At 44.1% G+C, this 23,557-nt stretch overlaps 1 protein-coding gene across 8 annotated transcripts in view; it reads right to left on the reverse strand.

The window, feature by feature from the left end:
• Positions 1-5,396: 5,396 nt before the first annotated feature.
• Positions 5,397-23,557, reverse strand: part of dusp8a (dual specificity phosphatase 8a) — a 38,660-nt gene continuing 20,499 nt past the window's right edge. For 7 of the 8 annotated variants that reach the window (XM_084932940.1, XM_084932935.1, XM_084932942.1 and 4 more), the window contains exons 4-7: positions 7,771-7,937; positions 7,511-7,670; positions 7,079-7,202; positions 5,397-6,748 (exon numbers count right to left, since the gene is read on the reverse strand). In XM_084932940.1, the coding sequence (XP_084789066.1) occupies positions 5,506-6,748; positions 7,079-7,202; positions 7,511-7,670; positions 7,771-7,937 (1,694 nt within the window). In that variant the 3' untranslated portion in view covers positions 5,397-5,505. Of the gene's footprint in view, positions 6,749-7,078; positions 7,203-7,510; positions 7,671-7,770; positions 7,938-12,977; positions 13,675-23,557 lie in introns of those variants that run through there. The other variant, XM_084932941.1, reaches the window with a different exon arrangement.

The raw sequence follows: 23,557 nt of genomic DNA on the forward strand, positions 1-23,557 counted from the left end.
CCTGCAAAGAAGTGCAGACTACAGCAGAACAGAAAAGAGACTGTAGACAAGGCAGGTTACCCGAGATGCAGATCCGTATATAATACGAGCTGAGGGCACCTTGAAAAACAAACGCACACACATATACGCATCTAGAGGGTGCATATTGTAAAGGGATTATCTGTTGTGATCCAGGTAATAAATATGCACACCAGCGTGGCAAGTAGGATGAAAGTGAGTAAATGGGATTTTACTGTGTATTTCATAGCCACGGTGGTCTTGTCAGGGGGAATTCCCATGATGGCAATAAAAGAGAGACACACTCAGAGAAGAAAAGCAGAGGGACTCAGCTGGAGATGGTGGTAATGTCATTACCTCTGCCTGTCTCTTATTGGACACGCTCATTAAGGCAGCATTGTGCTGAAGGCTAAGGGCCATCTGGTTTTGCATGTTGTTTGTGTGTTTGGACACGCTGAAAGGATTCGTTCCATCTTCTTCGCTCCTCCTCACCTCACTCATTTCCCCATTAGTTGTTTGGGCTAGACCAGATCAAATCGTTGGGCTTTAGGAGGGATGTCTTGTTTGCAGGAGAGATGTTGTTTGATTGCACAAGGTGGAATTCCACCATGACATTATGAAACCAAAACTGCTTTTGTAGTGAAACCCCCACCGATGGCGCTCGATGAATGCCCCCCATGGATTCGGATGTTTTTTGTAACATACGTGTACACTGTATTCTCTTGGGGCAAATGCCTCTCTTTGTCTTTTTCTTTCTCACACAAACACACCACTACCTCATCTCAGTGTCTCATCCCCTAGAGGTAAGCAATGTTCAAACACATCACATCATTGGCAAACACCGCACCCTTGCCAGTCAGCCTCCCTTACTCGTGTGCTCAAAGAAACAGAGGGATAAGGAAGAGGCTGAGGAGGAGACGAGCCGGAAAAGACCTGTGAACCTGTCGTGTGTGTGTGTGTGTGTGTGCTCTGAGTAAAAAAGAGGAAGCAAAGTCGTAACCAGACAGTGAGTCAATCAGGAAAACGGGGAAGAACAGGGTGATGTTTTTTAGAGGCATAACATGCCCCTTTCCTGTTCTCAGACACACATGTACACTCACCAAGCACTTTATATAGCACTTGTGCAATCCAACACAACAGCTGTTTCAAGGCTTCCACATTTTCAGCAGTGACAAAATATTAGGGAATTTTTTTTTTTTTTTTTTTACAGCTCAGATTGCAGTTGTGCCACCACTTTTGTGTTTATTGTCAACTGAAGCTGAAAACAAGTTTCGTAAAAGTAGAATTTGTGGCCCAGCTGTTTTGTTTGGTTGCATTAGATTGCACAAGTGTTCCTAGTTAAGGCTCAGGGAGTGCTTATATTGCCTGAAGGTGTGCTTTAGGTCGCCACGTGGTGAAAAAAATCTCTGATGGAGGCACCTAAATGTTACCTTGGTGTAAATTCATCCGTTAACTACTGGTGAGAAAAACTAAAAAGACATATTTATGCAATTAAAATATGTATATCTGTTAATTGTTTTGTACTTCAGTGTGAAATGTTTTACATTCATGCCTATTTGTTACTTGGACAACAAGACTGGCACTGCTCTCATGTCTTTATAAACCCATAGCTAGCAACCTGCACCTTAGTAACTGGAAACAAAGAAACAGCGAGCTCTGTCCAGCTCTAATAAAATCCCTGTTTTTCCTTTATTTATCTATTACTCCTTATTCTTCAAATGAAACCGTGGAATATGCTTAGCTGTGATTTTTTTAAGTGCTGAGGGTGGTTGAGGGTGTTGCCAGGCTATTTGGTTCCCTCTGTTTCCTGTCTTTAAGCTAAACTAAGCTAGCTGGATGTCCTTACAACAGATGACACTCAGCACACGTCCTCTCTTCTTGGCCAGAACAAAGCTTGTTGCTGGGCTGTGAGGGTGCATAAAGTATACTGTACAACCAGTGGCTAACAAATTTATGAGACCCAATGTTTGTGCTGCAGCTACCCTAAATTAACCATAGTGGGAATTACCAAATTCATGTTTTAAATGTTTCTGTAACTAATAATCCACCCATATGTGGATGCGCTTTAATCCAAGGGATATTTCTAAAAATATAATTACTGGCAGCACGGTACAGATATTTACTTTCAATCTAGAACGTGACTTTTTTTTTAAATGACAAGTGACATAATAAACTTGCTAAGAACTGTAAATATGACTATGTATTAAAAATCCAAAGTTATTTGGATTTGTCAACTTTTGTTTTACCTGGGACTGCTTTGATGTTTTGGTTGTTTTTTTGGATTGTTGTCCTACGTTTGAGCTTTACTATCTGTAAATTCATTACCCTTATTTGGACTCATTAAAAGAACGTGTTTTGTATATGAAAAGCTGTAAATAAAATAATATGTCCCCTCCGTGCAAAACTGCGATTAGTACAAGCTGCTAAATCTGCTGTCAGAGATCAGACATCCAAATACTTTAGGGACTTAAGACATCCTTCCTTCTAAGTTATCTTGAGCCACGTTGTGAGAGTCAACATTTATATAGCAACAGTACCAGATATTTACCCTAAAAAAAGTTGAAAGACCTAGCTCAAATAATTTTCTAGATAATTAAAAAACGATGCCAAAAAGCCATCTGACACCCCTACTTTCATTCACTGTAATATACTCTTCTTTTTTTTTGAAAGCAGGAACCTGAAATGTTGCTTAATTCTTATTAAGACATGTCTCTTTTCTCTTGTTCTCTTCAAATTAGTCTTTGCATTTAATAATTCACAACCCTACCAGCATATGCAACCATGTGCCACCGGCACTGACGGAGAACAAGAGGAAGAAAAAATCAATGAAGCCCTGTTATGTGGTCAGAGACGAGTTTGTTAAACAGAAAATCAATACTGAGCCTCTGCATCTCTGGATGTCGTAATGTGTTGTTAATCTGTTGGTGGAATTCCCTCCCCAGCCCTGATCGCACCCAATGTAAACACACAAAGAAGAAGAAGAAGCAGAGAGGAGTTTGTATTTTGTCATTTCTGTATTTTTGTCTCATTTTCACAAAAACATGAACAGGGGAAGGAAAAGCCTTTCAGTAGAACCTGAGGTATTTTTGCATCAAGCAGCCTAAGGTATCAGGATTTTCTTTTAAAAACTCATCTAAATTCATCAGTGTTCTTAGATGCGTTGCTATTTACACAACAACATAGTAATAATAATAATAATAACAATAATAATAATAATAATAATTTTAGCAAATGGGACAGCCTGCATCATCCTTGTTACATGTCATAAATAATTCTAACAACAGTTTTTTTAAAAATATAAGGAGGGAGGTGAGGAAAAGAAAGGTTGCTTGAGCCCCGGGGGAAACATAGGAATCTATCTGAACTTACTGTAGTTGCAGCAGCATAAGGTCAAAAGTCAGAGATTGCCAAAGAGTAAAGCTAATCAAGGGTCAAAGGAAAAATAAACACATTTACATCATAAATAAATAACCATCTCGCACCAGGAGAGCATTCATGTCTTTCACCTCAGGATACGAAGATCCTCACTTTTTTCCTTTCCATTTTGTTACTGGTGTTTTTAATCAAAGCTTTGGAAAATAAGAAATAAGAAAACAAAAAACAGACAGAAAGAAAAGCTAAGGAGCTTTATGGACATGCATTGTGCTGATGTACCAGCAGCTGTGTACCCTGTGTCGGGCTTGGCTCACTGAAAGATCCCCTGAGAATGAACAAAAGGGTGTGTGTGTGTGTGGAAGGGAGGGGAGCTAGGCTTTACATGTGTGAGTATAAGGGCATACAGTGTGAGGTGTGTATGCGTGTGTGTGTGTGTTGGTTTCAGCTTTGGTGGATGCACTGTGATGATGACTGATAAACATGTGCTGGCTCAGGGAGGACGCTCAGCCTTTAAATCTCAAACTTGTGAAAGATTGCGTCTGTTTGCATATAGCTGTTGTTATGCAAGCCCTCATGAAACTGGCAGAGGATGTTTCACTGTGTGTGAGTGATCAGAGATTGCATGGCTACTCTGTCTCCCTCTTCACACAGACAAACAAAACAGTCTTTTTAGGTAACGCTTAAGCCCTCAATTGAAATCAAGAGGTCACGCTGCAGATGAGCGAGAACAGCAGTGCTGTCCTTAAAAGATATTAGAGGGGAGTGTGTGTCATCTTCTAAGTACAAAAAAAAGAGTCAAAACTTGGCTTTAGGAGTATCATGTTGCAAGGATGCGAAAGATAATTTGACTAATTGTTACCAGAAAAGCAGAAAAGTGCATCTCAGGATCATACATCACTCTCCCCAAAGAAGGAACATCACATATTGCTTTGCTTGAATTTGTTGAATGTGTGTATTCGTTTGAGTGTGTGTTCATAAATACCATACAGCAAATAATAATAATAATTATAATTCAACAAAAGAAAAAAGAAATAAATCCACAAAACATTATATTATTTCTCATTACCAGAATGAACCAATACAATAAATTAAAACTATAACTAAACAGAAGTCCATTAAAATTGCTATATATATTCATATTGTATATATAGTATTCGTCTGTCTGTAGTCAGCCTCTCAGGTGCATGCTCAGCGGCGACCATAGGTGGTGACTGGAAGGAGTGGGAGGAGGCTCGGAGGGGGTCTAATAGCGAGCTGAAGGGTTATTAACGCATACCCTCATCAGCATCCTGAAACCTCAGTCCCATCACGCTGTTAACACTGGAAACAAGGGAACAAAGTCAGGAAAGGCGCACTGTGCTTTAGGAGGGGGAAACACTGCCCATTCTTCAAATAGTCTTTCATCAACAAAATGCAGAGGATCCTTCATTGTCAGGGTGCAGTACCGCCTTAATATTAAGTCCTTTGGATCTCTCTGCCTTGTGCTGTGGCGATGTGAGGATATGGTGCTGTTAAGGAGTCCTTTATTGTTTTCCCTGTAGTAGGCAGAGCCACTGGGAAGGGGGACAAACGTAGCCGTGCGAGCTTATGAGGCTTATCGAAACCGGGGTGAAGCGTCGGGAGAGAGAACATCGGGCTTGGCTCAAATCACAAGCTATACACCCACTGAAACACGCTACGTTTGACCACAGGCAAGCAGTTTGTGTCTCAACTCTGTCAAAATAAGGGAAGAATTCTATATATTAAGGATGCAACATTTGCCCTGGGTTGTTTCATTTTGTCTGGGACAGAGCTCATAAACATAAAGAGTTCAGTACCTAGATTTGTCCTCTTTACCTCCCTCCCCCCCCAAGATTTTTCTTCATTTTTGTACAAGAGTTCAGGATGGTTATGGTCTGCTAAGCACCACATCTGAGGCTCTGTCTGTCCAGGTGCGAATGCTAACCTTTTCACATTAACGCTCAGCTTGCATTTGTCCTTCTCTCAACTAGAGTCTTTAACACTGTCTGTAAGGGGAGCTTAAAAAACCCCCAATAACAACTCCTCGGCTCCACCTTGACTGTCAAGGTGCGCTCCCTCTAACTAGGTCCATTTTTGCCCCCAAGGGGCAGCTCTGATGATGTCCATTATCTGTCAGGATACCTCTATGATCTCCATGCTCCCAGAGAAGCTTGACTGCTTCCCGATTTTCCCCAGTTCTTCCCTGGACCTTGTCTCGGAGATGCCCTCCTCAAACTCCATCTGACAGCTGCGCCGCTTGAACTGCTTTTCAGATGCAGCCCCACTGTTACTCGAGCTGGTGGACATTGTCACTGCTGAAGACGACGAAGAGTCTCGGAGGTCTCGTTGCGTCTGTGGTGCTGACGGCTTCTCCCTCTGGGATTTGTCTCGTAACCGCACACCTTCGCTACACCCAAATGCCACATACGCCGAGCTGCTACCGAACCTCACCGACGACTCCTGTCCCCCTACCTCTCCTGCTCCCAGCTCCATCTCTCCCTGACCACCTTCCTCTGCTCCAAAGTGCCAGGGAGTATCTGCAGTCGGGGTGACTGGAGTGACGGGGGTTGTGGCTTGGACAGTGTCTCTGTGTTTGGTCCACATAGCCCCAGAACCCACAGTGGGCAGGGAAGGTAATGAGAGGAGCAGGGAGCCCTTTAGGTTTTCTTCCAGGCTGGGGCTCTTGTGGTCCAGCAGCAAGTTGAGGGACTGCGGAGGCTGGCGTGGTTGGGAGTGGATCGGCGAACTGCTGCAGTTTTGTTTGGTTTTTCTTCTGGGTCTGGATGAGGAAGAACCAGAACGATGGACTCCTTCACTTCCACTGAATCCCAAGCCCCCTATGCTGCCCCCACTGCCCGGTGAGGGGAATGGTGAATCAGAGGAGCTGGGGCTGTCAAGGACGGGAGACTGAGAACAGACACCATTGGAGATGCCTCTTCCTGGGCTGTCAAGCTTGCACAGCTTGGGGACGTCTTCAGAGTGTGTGGGTGCCAGGCTGGGGCAGTGGGAACTGTTAGGGGAATAGACAGACTTAATGTCTAGGGAGAAGGAGCGTTTGAGTCGATTAGTGTCCATGATCCTCTCTGCAGAGAGGTGCAGGCCATTGAAGCCTTGCTGGAGAGAGGTGGGTGACGACAGCTTGGGTTCCGGTGGGATGTGTGGCTCTGTGGTGGATGAGTCACAGTTGCTATGATGACCATTCATCTCGAAACCTGTGATGACTCCGTTAACCTCTGAATTCTGCTTAGTGTTGTTTTCAGATTTCTTGTCATCGGAGGTTAAAGCTTGGAGTAATCGCAGGCCCTTCTCAAACTCCAGCAACTGACCCAGGAAGTTAAAGTTGGGGGATATGGACGGTCTTCTGTCCTTTACGAATCTGTCAGCAGAAAAAATAAAAAGTTTGAAAAAAATAGGACACAACTAAGCAATTGTGTTCTGAAGTGCGGTAATGGTTTTATAATAAATCACATCTGAGTTCCTAAGATTAAATAAATGACCTATATAAAGGGTGTGAGCCCTTTTACTGATTCACAATACATAATAGTGTGCCAGACTTGTCCTGACAGGGCAAAGCTAAGCCTTTTGTATAAACTACGCTTGCTGGCAGGGATCTAAGAATTAGATTCCACCTGACAACAATGAGATGTCTTTCTACTGGTACTGACACCTTAGCTCAGCTGTTAATGGGTGGGAAGTGCAGGTGTACCTGTAGGCATCATCTGACGATAGGCCCATTGTCTTCATGATGTATGCTATGGCGATGGTTGCTGAACGTGAGATTCCAGCCAGGCAGTGCACAATGACTCTGCAGTTTGATACCTTAGCTTTGTCTGTTGAGAGGTGGAAACAAATAAGTATGAATATATAGAACTATATGAAAATACATGCAACACTGCATACCACTGACAGGTCTCCTTTTTAGTAGGAAGACTCGGGAGAAAATCAGTGTCTACTGAATAAAAACAGACATATCCTGAAAGAGTACAAGGGTTCATCTAAGCAGACAGTTTACCTATATTACATGTGCATGGTTAATAACAGAATATCACTGCATTCTTTGATGCATAATTTGAGATTAATTCACTTCCTCATCTCCACGTCCTTCAAGCCAAACACAAAACACAGAACACGCCCTTACCTATGAATTCGTTCGTTTTGTCCAGCCATGGAAGTAATTTCTCACAGTAGTTGTCATTTACTGGGATGCGCATGAAATGGCTTTCGCTGATAAAGTCTGGCTTGGGGCAGGTGTTGCTGGCATTCAGCACATAGGTGATACCATTCTGAGCCATCAGATCCTGCAGAGAGGGACATGTACGTGGTTTAGCATCATGCTTTATTGCGAGTAAAAGCGAGTCAGACATTCTTTACTGGCAAAATATCCAAAATAAATGATACCTTATTGAGGACGTCTTTTTGTGATCCCAAATAGAGGTGAGGCAGGATGCGAGTAGGCCCTACGTTAGCTACAGGCAAGCAGGGCTGGGACAAGCTCATAGGTAGAGCAGTGGCAGGCTTCCCTTCACACAGGCCGGGGAAACAGGAGGAAAAAGCTGCAAAGCCTCCTGCAGGGAAAGAAGAGATGGAGAGAAGCGGTTAGGCATATGAATGGTTTTCCATTTAGACACACACGAACACACACACACTGGGACCTCTGCAAAGACTTCCATCACGAACACTGCACCATCATTAGCAGACGCTCAGTAGTCTTTAAAAGGTGAATCTGGGCTACAATGTCTGGGTCCCCTTAGAGCAGCAGGAGCTGGAAAAAAAGGGGCTCTCTGTGCTTCTGTGAGTGAGTTAGGTTAACTGCTGGGTGGCCAGGAATGCGCGTCTGGCCCTTTAAGAGGCAGGCGGCTCCACTTTTGGCATATGTGTATGCGTGCGTGTGTGTGGCTCCGTTTCCTGTATGAGCTCATGTCCTGTAGCAGAGCATTGCGTCAGGCTGAGGGAATGAGCGAGGCCACAGGTGCAGGGCCAGGACAGAGGCCCAGTAACATCTCCACTGACAGCTGAAAAGCACACACACACTAATGCATGGTCAAACGCACACCCACACACACACGACAGAAGACGAAGAAGATATGATCTGAAGAAATGATCTCATACTGTTGCGGTCAATATATCCCAATATTCACTCTCACTGACATTAACACACTCTCCACTCAATTCACACACACACACACACACACACACAAGTACCCATACTCATTAATAGTCTGCAGTACTGCAGTTGTACAACTACAGGGAGGGGGACAAGGAAAAGAGGTAGGGGTTTTCTTTGGGTGCTGACCTCGCTGAGGAGTGTGGAGAGGAGAGGGAGTGCTTCAAGGAAACCTTGAGTCCCAGAAAGACGATTAGAGCCTAATCTAGGTTCAGCCTTCCCTGACCCAATCCTGGATGCAGTGCATGCACACACCTTAACACACACACATACATACACATTCACTTAGTGAGAGTGAGTGAGACATGACATCACTATCCCCAAGTAGCACACACAGCACAGTGCAAGCAGGACGCTGCCTTCCCCTGTAACACACACCCAGCTGCCCTACTCGAGTAACAACAACTGGCAAACAAACAGACGCACACATGTGGAGCACACAGTTTCATGTGCGTGCACCCAACAAACAGGAGAGCTGCATAAAAAGGTTGTGCAAATCCACAGAAGATAGCAGCTTTTGGTATGTGGTGCTATTTCACAACAGCACAGCTTTTGAGCAGTGAGTAGGCTGGGTGCATCCCGATGACCTAGTGCTATTCTGGGTGTAATGTTCCTTTAAGAGCAAAGTGAAGAAGGCCTGTCTGTTTCCAGCTATTAATGGCAACCAGCGGAGCGATGACATCAACAGTCCACATGGGTGGTGGAGTGTAGAGAGGCATTTGATGCAGAAGGAGCAATCGGATAACTTTCAAGAGGAGGCTGAGGGATTGCTGCCATTACGGCAACAACTCTATGATCAAACCTTTTCTTGGCCTATACAACGTAGACTAAACATACAGAGTGTGGAGTTCACACTAGACTGTTTCTCAATAGCTTCTCCCCTTGCAGCGAGCCTACGGGCAGTGCTACAGCACTGATAATTGATAAAGCAGAGGGAGGAAGGGATCTCTGAAGAGTTTCTTTCCTGGTTTCCAAGTTCCCAGGCTGCTGGTGTGGAAAAAAGATTGCACTACATATAGCATATACTGTATCTGTGTGAGGGAGTGGTATGTTCCTGGAGACAGTCGGATCAACAGGAATAGCTACATCACACAGCAAGCATTTCCTTTTGTATGCGCTTACATTGTTAGAGAGTTGTTAGAAGGACTGAAGACAGGACATTCCACACGGTCTGTGTGTTTATGTGTGTGTGTGGGTGTGCAGGGAAATGAACACACGAACAGAAATATTCTGAATTGATTGAACTGATAATTGTAGTCCCGACTAGTGTAGCACGCCTAATCTCGTGTTAAATAAACACAAAAAAAGCACAAAGTTGGGCCAGCTAGAGTTTGCCTATGAGTGAGTAAGGGGTTACTGGCATAAAGGGTGACTGAAGTCAGAGATAAGAAAGCAGGACTGAGTGTGCCTTCTGGCTTTTCGAGTGCTATTACAGCGACATTACGTCAACACAATTACAAACACCTTCCTTGTAGTCAAAGCTTTACACGGTTGGTGCTAATGGACATTAGTCACACAGGAGATAGCGTGTTATTGCCACCTCGTCACCTGACCTTGCTCTACTTAGGGTTGCCAAGACAACAAGGAAAAGCAGTGTTGTTGATGACAATTTGCTTCCCCTCACCAACACCACCCTGCTCCAAATACTGGTAAGAAACAAGGGCATATGAGCACACTGATTTATGCACACATACACCAAAAAACCTAAAAGATGTGGCCTCACATTCTCCATTAGAAAAGGATGACACATCCGTTCATTCCTATCTAAGCACACATATAAACATACTGTACACTCACACTGAGGTCACTGAAAATACCCTGTGACACACACCAGCCCAGCTGTCTGTGAAGATGACATCAGAAAGTCAAATGGGAGAGATGAATTCACCTTCATGATAATCAGCAGAAACTGACACCCTCCATTAAACTCACGAGTTAAATTTCCCACAGACATACCAACCTAAACCTACAGTTTTGTTTTTGTGGAACAAAAACCAGAGCTTCTCACATTATTGTTCAAACAGTGAAATCATGAAACCATACTCTGGCAGGATGTGACTAAATTCTGAACATACTCTTTAAAAGAAGAAAAGAAAAGAAAAAAAGAAAAAAAAAGCAGTTTGGGGAGTAGGAAAACCCACAACCGGGAAAGAGGGCACTGTGTCGCCATCGGCAGCTCTCAGCAGTGGTGACTTCCTTTTTCCGTTTTTCTCTGCCCACTTCATCATTTAAGCAACTGCTTATTTTCCTCTCTCTTGCTCCGTCAGAGACGAGCACTCAGGCCTTTCTTTGTTTGCCGGCAGCGAGCAGCAGTCCCTCTCCTCACCAGTCATTTCCCACATCTAAATTAATACCCAGCTTTCAGTATGAAGGCATGGGCTATTGTTTCGCTAACGTGAAAAGTGTGTATGTTAAGCAGATCAAAATCAGACTCTTCAGAGCTGTGCTGCTGCTGCAGAAAACTAAAAGATGAATGGAGGGTGGAATAAGCAAATGAACAGAGGCACACCTGCCTAGAAGTTATGGTTTAATGGGATCTCTGCTATTACATCACTGCTGTTCGTACAATTGACTTCCTTGCCAACACAAGCTCACCCCCTTTCTCTCTGTGTGTGTGTGTGTGTGTGTGTGTGTGCTTCAGCCTCCGTTTTACTCTTTTACTTGTCTGTTAATGGAGTAGGGGGGGCAATACACAAAGCAGACGTGTTCATGCACACAGACAAGCTTTCAGGCCCAGGGGGTGGGGGGGCATTGAACGACTACCCCACTCCCCCTCCATCATTTTTCTCTTTGGCTGATATCAGGGGAGACATGACGCCATCCTCTGTGCCCCTCCAGCTGTCCCCTCCACTATGAGGGGACATTAGCATCTCAATGTACCCGCTCCCCTCCCCGCCTCACCCTCCTCACATGACATCATTGCACACATGTCCCACTTCAGCTCCACAAAGGCTGTGCTGGGGCCTGACGATGCAATGAAAGTGTGTGCGCTTGTGTGGGTTTTTGTGACAGAAATGTGTAGACTGACAGAACATGGATGAGATAGTAGGATGAGGTCATCGCTTTCATGCACAGCATCGGCTTTATGATGGCTGCGAATGAGAGCACGATATTTACGTCATATTAGCTGACGGTTAAACTTCATTGCTCTTTATCTTACTGGACAGATAGCAGGAATATTCCACTTTGATCAACTGCCGTTTCAGCAGCACTGTGTTACTGCAATAAAAGACCATAAACCACCATATAATTTAGCCTGCATTGACAAATCTATTTCCACAGAGATGTGTTAAAGTGCTCAGTACCTGTGACACATATAATTCTATTTTCATCTGCTGATGGCAAATGTGTGATCCCCCACCCATCCCAGCTTTCTCTGAGTACATGAATTTGACACTTACAGCAGCAGAATCTGGTTGTGTAGATATAACCCGTACATGCACATGTGCACATGTGATGAGTGACAGGTGCAGATAACTGCTTTGAGCCGGTGCTCTAAAATGCCCTGTGTGTACCGTCTAAATAGACATACATCTGTTATCCAAAAGGTTCAACTACAAAACCAGCAAATGAATTTGAGCAAATGACGAGCTAAAGACATATTTTGTGCAACGTGCACGATGCCGTATTGTTGTATAAAAAGGATTTTTCCATTGCTCTGCATTGCCTCATTGCTCTGTGTGAAAAGGTGTTATGTTAAACACCTGCAGTGCACACTGCACACATATTGATAACATAATCTCCACAAGACACCATTCTGCAGAGAGAGCGAGTGAGCAGGAGCGAGAAAGAAAAGCCAAGAGCGGAGGAAAAGAAAGAGAGAAAGAAAGAGCCTTTGTGATAATTTTACATTTCAATGACCACAGGCTGAGAGAGCATGAGCACTATGTCATACCATGGGTCACAGCTCTCATCCGCTCCCCCACTAGCTCTTTTTCTCTCCTCTTTTCCCTCTTCATCGCTTCTCATCTTCATGATGTCATCTTCTTAATCCCCTTTCTTCCTATTCTATACCTCTAAACAAATTAAGTCCAAAAACAAAAGATGGGACAGCAACTCTCAGGTCTGGCTTGCTACGCCTAATAAATTCTTTTTTAGCCTGATGTAGAATCCCATCTCTCTAATAACTCTTAAAAATTCACTTCACTGCTATGTTTCGTTCGGATAAAGCTTGAAATGGTAAATACCTGACAGTCCACTGTGTGTACTCATCTGCAGCGCACAAACTATTATCAGTGGCTTTCCACCTTGTTAGCACCTTTTCTGCATGTATTCAGCAATCGTGCATTTCATAGCCATGCAACTCAATGCATATCATAAATCACATTCCATCTTCTGCATGTATGCCAAACGCACAGGACTTCAATCCAAACATGTTGCATCTTATCACCTTGCACCCACACAGACACACGTATCTCTTCTCCTCCAGGTGAATACACACCTCGAAGCTCTCTCCCCTCCTTCATCCGGCGGACCCTGATCTTCAGCCTCATGTCTGTGTCCTGCAGGTCCGGCCAAAAACAGTCCTCTGCTGGGGCAATCACCACATCCAGAGGCATCCCCGAGAACGCACTCTGTTCTCCTCAGAGGAGTGACAAAGGTGAGCCCACTGAAAACCCCAAGTCCACAAAACTCCACTCAAGTCAAGTTAGCTGTTCCAGCTGTCCAGCCGGTGACCCTCAGCAAATGGACCCAGCAGAACAAAAACTAGTCCAAAATGTCTGTGGACACGCTCCTCAAGTCAACAAATGGCCAAAATCCCATGCAATGACCACAAAAATTCCGAAAATTCTCCTGCGTCAATATTTGGTAATTCTGTGGTTTTGTGAAGAATGGTGACCACAGAGAGTGCCAGAGAAAAAACAAAAGTGAGTAGCCTGTAACGCCTGTATGTAAACGCCAGTTGTAATCTGCCTGCAGCTGGTTTACAGAGCGTCTGTGTGTTCCTCTGAGCGCTCTCTCTGTCTCTGTGAGTCCACAGCCAGAAGAGCAGCCCACTATTGTTGTGCCGCTCCACTCTCCTTTCCTCTCATTCGCTCAGTCACTGGCTTACACTCCTCCCTCTCCCTCCCTCCTCTCTCTCTCTCTGCAAAGAGGATGACGGAGCTGCACTCTCTCCTCGAGCTCTGGGGGTGAATGAGCTCACTTGCCGTGAGCTCAGACTCTACCCAACCTCCCCTCCCTCCTTCTCCTCTGCTACCTCCCTCTCTTGTGGAGCCAGTGCTCCGTCATAGCTAATGTCTAAGGCATGTAACCACATTCCTTACTCACCCAGCAAATATGCGGCCACCTCAGGGGCCTAGTTACAAAACAGGCCTCTATCAGGGTAGGATGGAGGCTAAACCACAGCTATCACGCTGTTAACAAACAGCTACGTTATAGATTTAACTGTCTTTGTTCTCAATGAAAGAGAGGAGAGAGATAATGCTTGGCTTTTGGAAGCCTTTCACTGACTGGCATTACTTGTTTTTGTAAATGCCGTCATACATAACAAACAGAAATATGCTTTATTTTTATTTTTTTTTACATGAACCGTTTTCCTGTTTTCTCATTTAATTCATTTGAGACGTTAGGGATGATTACCTGATGATAATTATATCATATCTACAATAATTAGACTCCTACAGCTATGCAGTACTATCTATTACTGAGTAGAAACTAAATACCTACATTAGGTTGATTGCCTTAAATGTACTGCATCCTCTTAGCACATTACGCTTACTGCAGGAGAGGGAATTAAGGCTGTGCCGGTGCGCTGACAGCTGATTTGTCTCCCAAGGTGAGGGAATGTATGTGACTTCACCACTTTTCCTGCACTGGTTCATGTCTAACATGTTTGTGTTCGGACACTGCGATTTTGTCTGGAGGATGTGAAGGTAGCCAGGCGAGAAGAAAGAAAGCAAAAGCAGAGCAGAAGTATGGAAAAAAGAAAGAAATGAAAGCAGACAAAAGAGGAAGGAAATACTAGAGGTGATGAAAAGACCAAACAAGCTTGTGGTCAGCCAGCCACCATCCATTTGACAGGCCACAGACTCCTGGTACTATGGAATGACAAACACGTGGGCCACAAGTCCAGTTATGAAAACGAGGCAGTAAAAAACTTCACAAAACTACTGGAAGAGACTCAGTGTTAGCAAACTGCGATGCAGGTACAGCTGTTTGTCGAGTTATTAATATGAGGCTATTGTGTTTTGTGCGTTTCTGCAATAAGTCAGAGCATATTCAGACTTGCTTTCTCGTCTTTTTAGCACACGTTTATGCCAATCAACCTTTGGCTGAAAATAATAGATGTATGGAAACAACTATGTTTAGGCCAGTTGACCGTCCTTTCTATCTCTTCTGTCCCGTGCTGAGACTTCACAGTGCACTGATTACATTCAAACTAGGTCAGATGGACTTCAATGACATTAAGTCACCGCACTGCTCCAAAAAAAGAGAGAGAGAAAAAAGGCAAATAAGCTTATACAAGATGTCCAGTTAGGGGGCCAGCTGCATGCTGACTGACCTCATCTCATAACTGCAGACCCCTGAATGATCACACATGGGTGAGAACAGCTTTACGTCATCCTCTGTTCAACTGCAAGAGAGGGCGCGAGAGGAAATGGGCCTAATGATGAGCTTTGTGAAAAATGCAGACACTGGTTTTGGGAGAGTGTCAAACTATGAATAAACACACGTCACCCCACAATCACCATTTTAACACACACTCATGCACTGTTCTCCCATTTGCATCTGAACAGGTGTGGCATGCCATGGTGGTCAGCTGGGGTCGCTACGCTTTAAACCCACAGATCATCACCTCAGTTTGAATCCACGCCTCGGCTTAGTTGTTCTGGCTGTGTGGCTCGAAGCCATAAAGTAGCTTTGAAACACACGAGGCTCTAACACCTGCAAACTCTGAGCAGTGGAAACCAACAGCAACAAAACAAAGTAGCTGCTGGCTGATACCATGCTGAAATACCATGCTGTCGCTCTCTTTATACTCCTCTCCTCCTCCTCTGGTCCTCAGCAGGGTAACAAGGCTGAGAATAGTAGATGTGTTAATTAGAGGATTACAGCCAAGATGCTATAAATGACAGCCGGGCCTTCTTTATTGACTGCACATGTGTGCCCTGCAGCTACAGAAATAGGTGGGATGGTCACTTTGCTCGCCCCCTCCGCTGAGATTCTCTCTTTTAGAGCATACTTTTATGGTGCAGAGCTTGTTACTAAGGCGACGCATGTTTACACATACATACATACACAGAGCCCAGCCAAAACTGATAATGAGCAGTTGGTATGGGAAGGAAACGGAGAAGGTGGGTAAAGGACGAGGAGCCCTGGGATGTCTGAACTGACTGGGAATGCCTCAACAAGAGATGGTGGTGTTGGGTTGATTGAAAGGAGAAACACGACCTTTGCACCTGACCACTGTAGAGAGTTGTGAGGATTATAGAGCTTGTAGTTCTGTGCTTATATGTTGTAAATGCATCATAAATGCAAACATACTGCGTAGTGCAGGGTTCAGTCTGAACTCTAAACCCCTTTAAATGTTGCATAAAAGGCTACGTTTATTGCCCTTAAGTTAAAAAAAAAAAAGACTAACTTAACTTTTGCTGTGAAATTGGTCGGTTTTGCACAATAAACCAAATCTTTATTACTAAATAAAAGGTAATTACTGCACGTACACAGTTTTACTTTTCACCACATAGATAACAAAGACTAGATGGCCTATGTGGCCATAATAGGAACATAAAGATAAATTAGTTAATATTCTGAATCTTTCTTTACAATTATTTAATAAACTCTTTGAAATGTCTTTTAAAATACTGAATTTTTTGAAGTTAAGATAAAAGCACTAAAACACATTCTAGGCACTGAAAATGTATTAAGATTAAATTATGAATAATTTGATATTAATAATTAATGACTAATTATTTAATGGACTGAATGAGTCAACTCTACTCCAATATTGTTCTCTTTTATAACTCAGTATAAAGTTAATATATGCTTTTTTTTTTTTGCACCAGCACAAATTTAAACATTTATCACCAGCAGCTCATCAAAAAAAAACATAATAAAAATAAACTGACACACGTATACCCGTAAACTCTGTTTGCACTGAGTTGCTGATACAAATATTTTTCTTTAATATATTTTGTCAGAGCCCCCCCCCCCTCCCTTTCCACTGAGACAGGCAGCAACAGGAGCGTCACTCTACACCGTGGATCATCTGTCAGGATATCACAGGAAAGAGAGACGTCATCCTCTGGATAGGGCAGGTTAGGCTGATGAAGACTGTCAGTTAATGCATGTGTGTGTGTGTGTGTGTGTGTGTGTGTGTGTGTGTGTGTGTGTGTGTGTGTGTGTGTGTGAGAGAGAGAGAGGGGGAGAGAAGGATGACTGGTGCAAAGGTGAGAGAAAGGAGAGAATAGTGCTCCAGGGACAAGAATAGAGTAAATAGTTATTTGTGCCTGTGTGTGTAAATACAAGTTTATGCACTCTTGCACAGGTGTATGATCACTGCACATGTGTGCATGTGTGTGTGCGTGTGCGTGTGTGTGTGTGAGCGAAAATGTGTTGATAGTGCTGGTTGTCAGGGGATCAGTAACAAGGATGCTCTTGCAGTGATGTAATGCCTACAGGAGAACACAGCTGCCATGCCTGGGGGGTGAGGTAGTCACCAGGGGAGAAAGAGGGGAGGATGGATCGAGGAATGGAGCAATTGAGGGAGGGGGAAGTGCTAAAGAAGAGAAGAGGAGGGGGAGATTAAGTCATGGGAGGATACTGGCGAGGAAGAGGGGCTGTTTGAATCAATAGGGAGATAGCTGAAATGATGCTGTCATATTGCCAGGGGACATTAGAAATGTCACCGGTATTGTGTGTGTGCTCATCTTGACTCTTTTTCAAACATCAATAATTGCACCACCATTAATCTGCACACACTACTGAAATTTTCTGTTCAGCTTTTTAGAACAGAAAGTGTGTAAATATGTGAGTCTCTCAGACGTATAGAGAAGCTTTATGTCTTCGTTACATATGATAACATCAAAAGGGTTGAGGAAGTGAAAACAGGGAATCGGAGGGAAGGGCAGGTGGTGGTTCTTAGATGCAATCGAGAGAAGGAAGCACAAGATTAGGGGTGCACTGATGCACCACCTGGTCATGTGTGAGGCCGGGCATGAGGCAGTCTGATCTCTATCTGCACAGCCTCGAGGGATGCTAGCTCGTAGCACTCATTCGGCAGACCCCCCTACCCTCCAAACAACTTAAGCCCCTGGAGAAGCTCAGAACCCGGGGGTTACTGCACCAGTAAATCTGTCTCACTGGCAAGAAATTAGTTTAGACTTACTTTTAGACACTCACTCAAGCATTTCCACAAAGTATAAACACACACAGACACACAAAACGGGGAGAAGCTAAAAAGGGTAAGCTATCAAGCACACCAAAGGGGGCTTTCAGGACCAGATGGGTTTTCATAAACCAGATGAACTACTTAAAAATACCAGTTCGAGGTTTTGAATGGTGTGTGTGTGTCTGTGTATGCATGTGGAGACAAAGGGGGACTGTTAAGTTTCAATGTGAATCGTTGCTGGCCACTGCATGTGTGTCTTGCGTGCATATAAAGCCTGTGCATTCACTTTGAGTGCATATAAAATAAATGTTAACTTTAGCTTTATACAGCGAGACAGCTTACAGCTGTTTTCTGCGGTTTTATATGGATGAATAATGTATGTGTGTGTGCAAAACAGGCTGAATATGTGCAGAAACCATGTCCATGACTATACAGTAATGAAAACATGAAGAACGCGAATGTGTGCGTGCATTAAGAGCACACACTTCACCCTGCTCTGATTTCCCCAGAGGTGAGTTTGTCTACACAGGTTCTCTTGAGTAGAACGGATGGCTATTTCATTCTAAATGCAAATGGCCTGAGCTGGAATGCATAAAATAACACCCCTCATCTCTCTCATTGTCTCTCGCATGTGGTATCAGTCTTATAATGGCGATACTGTGAGAGAGAGGAGCTGACACCAGATCTGTTTGTTTTTAATGGGCTTGTTTCACTGCTACGTGCAGACAGACAGGCAGGTCTCAGATCAGTTTAGTGTTAATTAGCTCCTACCAGCACAGCAGGCAGACTGACAGATCCACTGTCCTCACAACAGAGCTGGAAGCCACGCCATCTGCTCCTCTGTTAGCTCAGCGTCTTGTCTACCTGTCTTACAATTAACTCAGACAGTCTCAGGCTGTACCAGGGCATCTCTCTGCAGACTATGTGCCGTGCCTGTCTGTGCCTGTCACTGAGTGGTGTTTTCAGATTAAGTGATATTCTTTAAGAGGAAAACTACTATTATCTGATCAATGTGATAGTAACTCCCAGGGTTTCTTTGACCATACTGAGGCATATTAGAAATGGAAATGTAACACAAATCAGCTTATAATTCAACAAAAAGGAAAAAAAAATAAAAGAAAACAAACAAAAAAAGTATGTCATTCTTCCAGTCAATTCCCCTCCTGGACAGAGATCCAGCACAAGGCAGGGTGTAACCTGCAGACTGGATTTGGGTGTAGAGGACATGGTGACAGCGGCTACTGCAACACCCGAGGTCAAGGTTATCTTTTCCGGCCATTACATGCCCTGGACACTGTGTGCATGTGTGAATGTGTCACATCCACAATGCGACAGTGACATCACTCCGTCAGCTACAGAAGAACAATAGGAAGGGAATGACGTAATGCCATGGAAGGAACTGGGCAAGCTGTTTCTGCGTGCACCACTGTGCCAACACCTACATCATGCCGTTTAATCATCTGTAAAGCTGGTGGGATTTCTGAGCTTCCCTTTTTCTTTTTAGTCCAAATACAAAACAACAAAATATAGATATATAGAAGATTGGTGTGCATACATGTTCTCTAGACATCTTTTTCTTTTACCCTGGGGAACCCTGATGTCACTTTATCAGAAACAGGAAGTAGTTACAAAACACAAGAGGAAGTGGCCTCTCAGTGCTGTCCAGCCTTCATCTCTGTATGTGTGTGTGTGTGTATAAGTGAGTTTTTTGTGTGTCCGCATAGGGGGAGATATGAGGAGGACTGAGAATGATCACAAACTGCTGCATACCTCAATCTGAAGGTTTGGATTTGCCTGGAACTCCAAAATTAGCCTGTTGCTGTGGAGATAGAAAATCTCCCTCTTTTATCAGGAAACAGCAGCAGCCCTCGAGGTTGAACCCAAACATTTCAGTGTGTGATCAGCATGTATTTACGGTAAAACGACCTGTGTTACAAGTCTGTATACATACCAGGAAAAGTGTTAAACCACACAGGATTTAAAGTATCAGCACTGTAACAGGCAACTATTCTACTCCTCTGCTACTAGTCTGGAAAAGAAGAACCTTTCTCAACCCTTTCTGGAGAATAATTAGCAAACAGCATATTAAAGCAGATCATCTGGTGCTATAAGTTTAAAGGGAACAAAGTACAAGTCTGCAAAGACATGGACCTTGTCCACACAGTAAAAGTGGAGTCTTTTCAGTAGGTAAATAAGGAAGCAGCTCTGTGGCATGCCAGAGATAAAGTGCATCAAAGACAGCCCAGTGATAAACAGGAATCCACCATTGTTCCAAGGAATGACGTTATGACAGGAGCGGCAGTGGGCAGTCCGAGCATGAATGGAATCTGGTGGATGCAGTCCAGGCCTCGGTAGGATAAACTAGCATAATTGTTAGCTACTCCTTTCCCTTTTCTTCTGCCTTTGGAAATTTCCACTCCACATGTGTGTCAGAGTCGTCAGGGTAAGCGCCTCAGCGGTAAGCTGACGGTGTAGCAACCAAACTAGCGAGCACTTGGCCCAAACTCATGATGAGGTTTGAGTTATGAGGTGCTGATGGGGGTGAAGCGAGCTTTGGGTAGCACACTGTTCAGCTTCAGCTCCTGTTGACCCGATGTGTTGACACTGCCTAGGTAACAGTTTCAACAAACTATTTTTATCCCCTGCTGGATGAATGTATGACCGGGGGCAGGCTGGGACGTTCAAAAGGCCTCTAGATAGAGTCTAGAGTTCCAATGCAGCAGGACACAGAAGGTATGAACAGACTGTATACACAAACCAGCTTAAATACCTATACTATAAACAAGTATGTATTTAGGTCAACGTCACAGGATTTTGCCAAAAAGTTTACCAAGAGTAAAACATCAAAAAAGTAAGCAAATATTAATTCTGCATGTGTAAACAAACCCCTAATTTAAACCCTTAATGGTTATTTTTTACATGTCTTTGCCACACATGACTCAGTTATTCTGAATCACTGTGAACTTTATGTTAATTTCTGCCCACGATTAAAGTTATTTTAATTCTTCTAAGCTTAAGTATCAGTACCAGGGTCTCATTCACAGACATATCCACACTACTTGAAATTTATGCACATCTCTCCCATACCGGGATCTGGGAGAAACATTCAGTCTTCTCCTTTGCATGTCAAAGTATATGCGTACAACAATGTGTTTCTCGTGTGCGTATGCGTGTGTGTGTGCGTGTGCGTGTGTGTGCAAGGGACTCGGTGATGGAGGAGAAAAGGAAGAAGAGCAGGAGGCAAGCAGAGGAGTGAGATCACGTCATGGTGGAAACATTTGGCAGCAGCTCACATAAACACACACACACGCACACACACACACATGCGCGTGCATCACACTGTGCACACACATAAACATGCACATATGCTGGCCTGTTTTTGTTCTCCCAAATTTAAGGGAAAGAAGGGGAAAATGACATCAAGCTCATCATGTGAGGCCAATGAGACGGACGGGGGAGGGGGCGAGAACACTGGCAGAACATTGTTACATAAAATGCAACTTGGTACTGACCTCCTCTGGGCTTTGTTACCATATTTATGTGTGTGTGTAAGAGTGTCTGTCCACATGTGCATGTATTTGCAAGCTTTCTCAAGTGTGTGCACAAGTTAAGGGTTTGCCCAATATCTCATCAAGGTCATTACCTGCAAAGCAGAAAACAGAGCATTATGTCACTGTCCAGTTAGAGGGCTTTTCAAACTATGTCACACTTTTCTGAGGCGGGAGGTGATGTCATAGATATTTTATAGCCTTTATTCTTTGACCTTTGTGCTCCCGCGGTGCTGGCTGGGGTGGGGCCGGTATGTGTTGTGTATCTACAGGCCAGGGTGAGAGCATCGAGGCCACTGGCGCCAGATGTGACGACCGCAGGAGTCTGGGCCTAAAAATAGAGCTCTGTTCTCAGCACCATGAAACAGAAGAGAGGAAGGAGGAAGAGGAGGAGGAGGAGAAGGGTATGGGTAAAGCGCAGTAGAAGTAAGGGGGAAGGTAAAGGGGGTTGAAGGAGAGATGTAAAGAGGACTGCTGAGGAAGGCGAGGTCATTGAGAATACTGTGTCAGTTCTCCCTGGGGACGGTGAGCTCACCTCCTAATGGCACCACTGGCTCCTTCTCAATGAAATCATTGATCTGCTAGAACTCCCCATGGCGTAATTGAGAGGTAGGAGGGGGACGTGGAGGGGCAGAAAGGAGCAGAGAGGTGCAGAAGGGGCAGGTTAGGAGGTTAGTATATACAGGAAAGAAGGGAGTGACGGAGAAGCTGAAGAGAGAAAAGTTGTAGGTGGGGAGAAAAAAAATGGACCTCAGACACACATCCACAATTAGTCTGCAACCTCTGACCTGCACTTTGACCAATGACAACACACCTGGAAGCATAAAGCAGTAGGCAAATGTCATTCAAACACTGTTTACACAACTTGATCGATCACGTCATTTTCCATCACACGTTTATCTTTAGAAGCCGACTGAACCCAGACCCCCAAGCAAAACTATAAAACTTTTACAGCAGATAAATTTTTAGCAGTTTCCGATCACATAAAACTGGTGATCCGCATCTGTTGAAGCATCTCAAACACACATGCGCGCTGCAGGTGTCCGTGTAAATTGTGTGTGTGTGTGTGTGTGTGTGTGTGTGTGTGTGTGTGTGTGGAGCAGTTTCTTCACCTCAGGCTTCAGCTTCAGAAAGGCAGACTTCATGCTGGGCTCCAGAAGGAAAGAAAGTCTTTCATTTCTGTGGAGGCTCACAAACACTGAGCAGTGCGACCTGTCTCTCTGAGCGAGCTCTGTGACCACACAGGCTCTGACACGCACACGCATACTCACGCACACATTCAGGATGAAATAAGGAGTATTACCTCATCTCCTCAATTGCTCTCATTTGTCTATTATGTCTTTTCTCACACAAATACTCCAAAACATTGCCTCATACGCATTCGTGCTCTGCTTTATATGCACATATTCATGCACGCACAAAAACATGCATGCTCACAAACAGACCTCCTTATGTAGCTCATTGGAATGTCTGAACGGCTGCATTGTAAGGTTGTGCCTCCCATGATTACCTCACCTCTTCAGCTTCTCTCTAATGTCTGCGCACACACACACACACACACACACACACACACACACACACACACGAAAAACACTCCCCACACTGTTGTATAACAGCACACGAGAATGAGCCGTAACTTACTTGACCTTTGTACCCCGTGTCTGTGCAATAACACCCTAACCTGCTGTCATCAAAGCCCAGAGGAACACAGCAGCTCCTGTATGTGTCTGCATTATTTACAATGTGCATGACAAAGAAAGTGCAAGTGAAAGAAAATGAGAGAGAGGCACCTTTCATCTCCTAATACCTCCCATCAGTATGTCACTGCCTTGTCTCTTGTGTGCTTTTGCGTGGGAGACAGAAAAAAAATCAAAAACTGTGCCCCAGATCACATGCTACAGTATATAAATGAACCCTTTTCAATGCAGTTCATAGGACTCTGTATCAGGGACAACACTGTCCATCTACTGGACACTTAAAACATGAGTCATGCAATACTAGAATAGCATAACTCATTTTGTCACATTTTATTGTGAAACAACGCAGTTTGATTGATGTGTGTGTCTTCAACGGAATGTGAAACAGCACAAACCTGACGAGGCCTGTTCATCTGTGAAATCACTGAAATATTCACTGACA

Source organism: Perissodus microlepis, chromosome 7 (genome assembly GCF_051167445.1).
Source record: "Perissodus microlepis isolate ML-2025 ecotype Zambia chromosome 7, ASM5116744v1, whole genome shotgun sequence".
Taxonomy (NCBI): Eukaryota; Metazoa; Chordata; class Actinopteri; order Cichliformes; family Cichlidae; genus Perissodus; species Perissodus microlepis.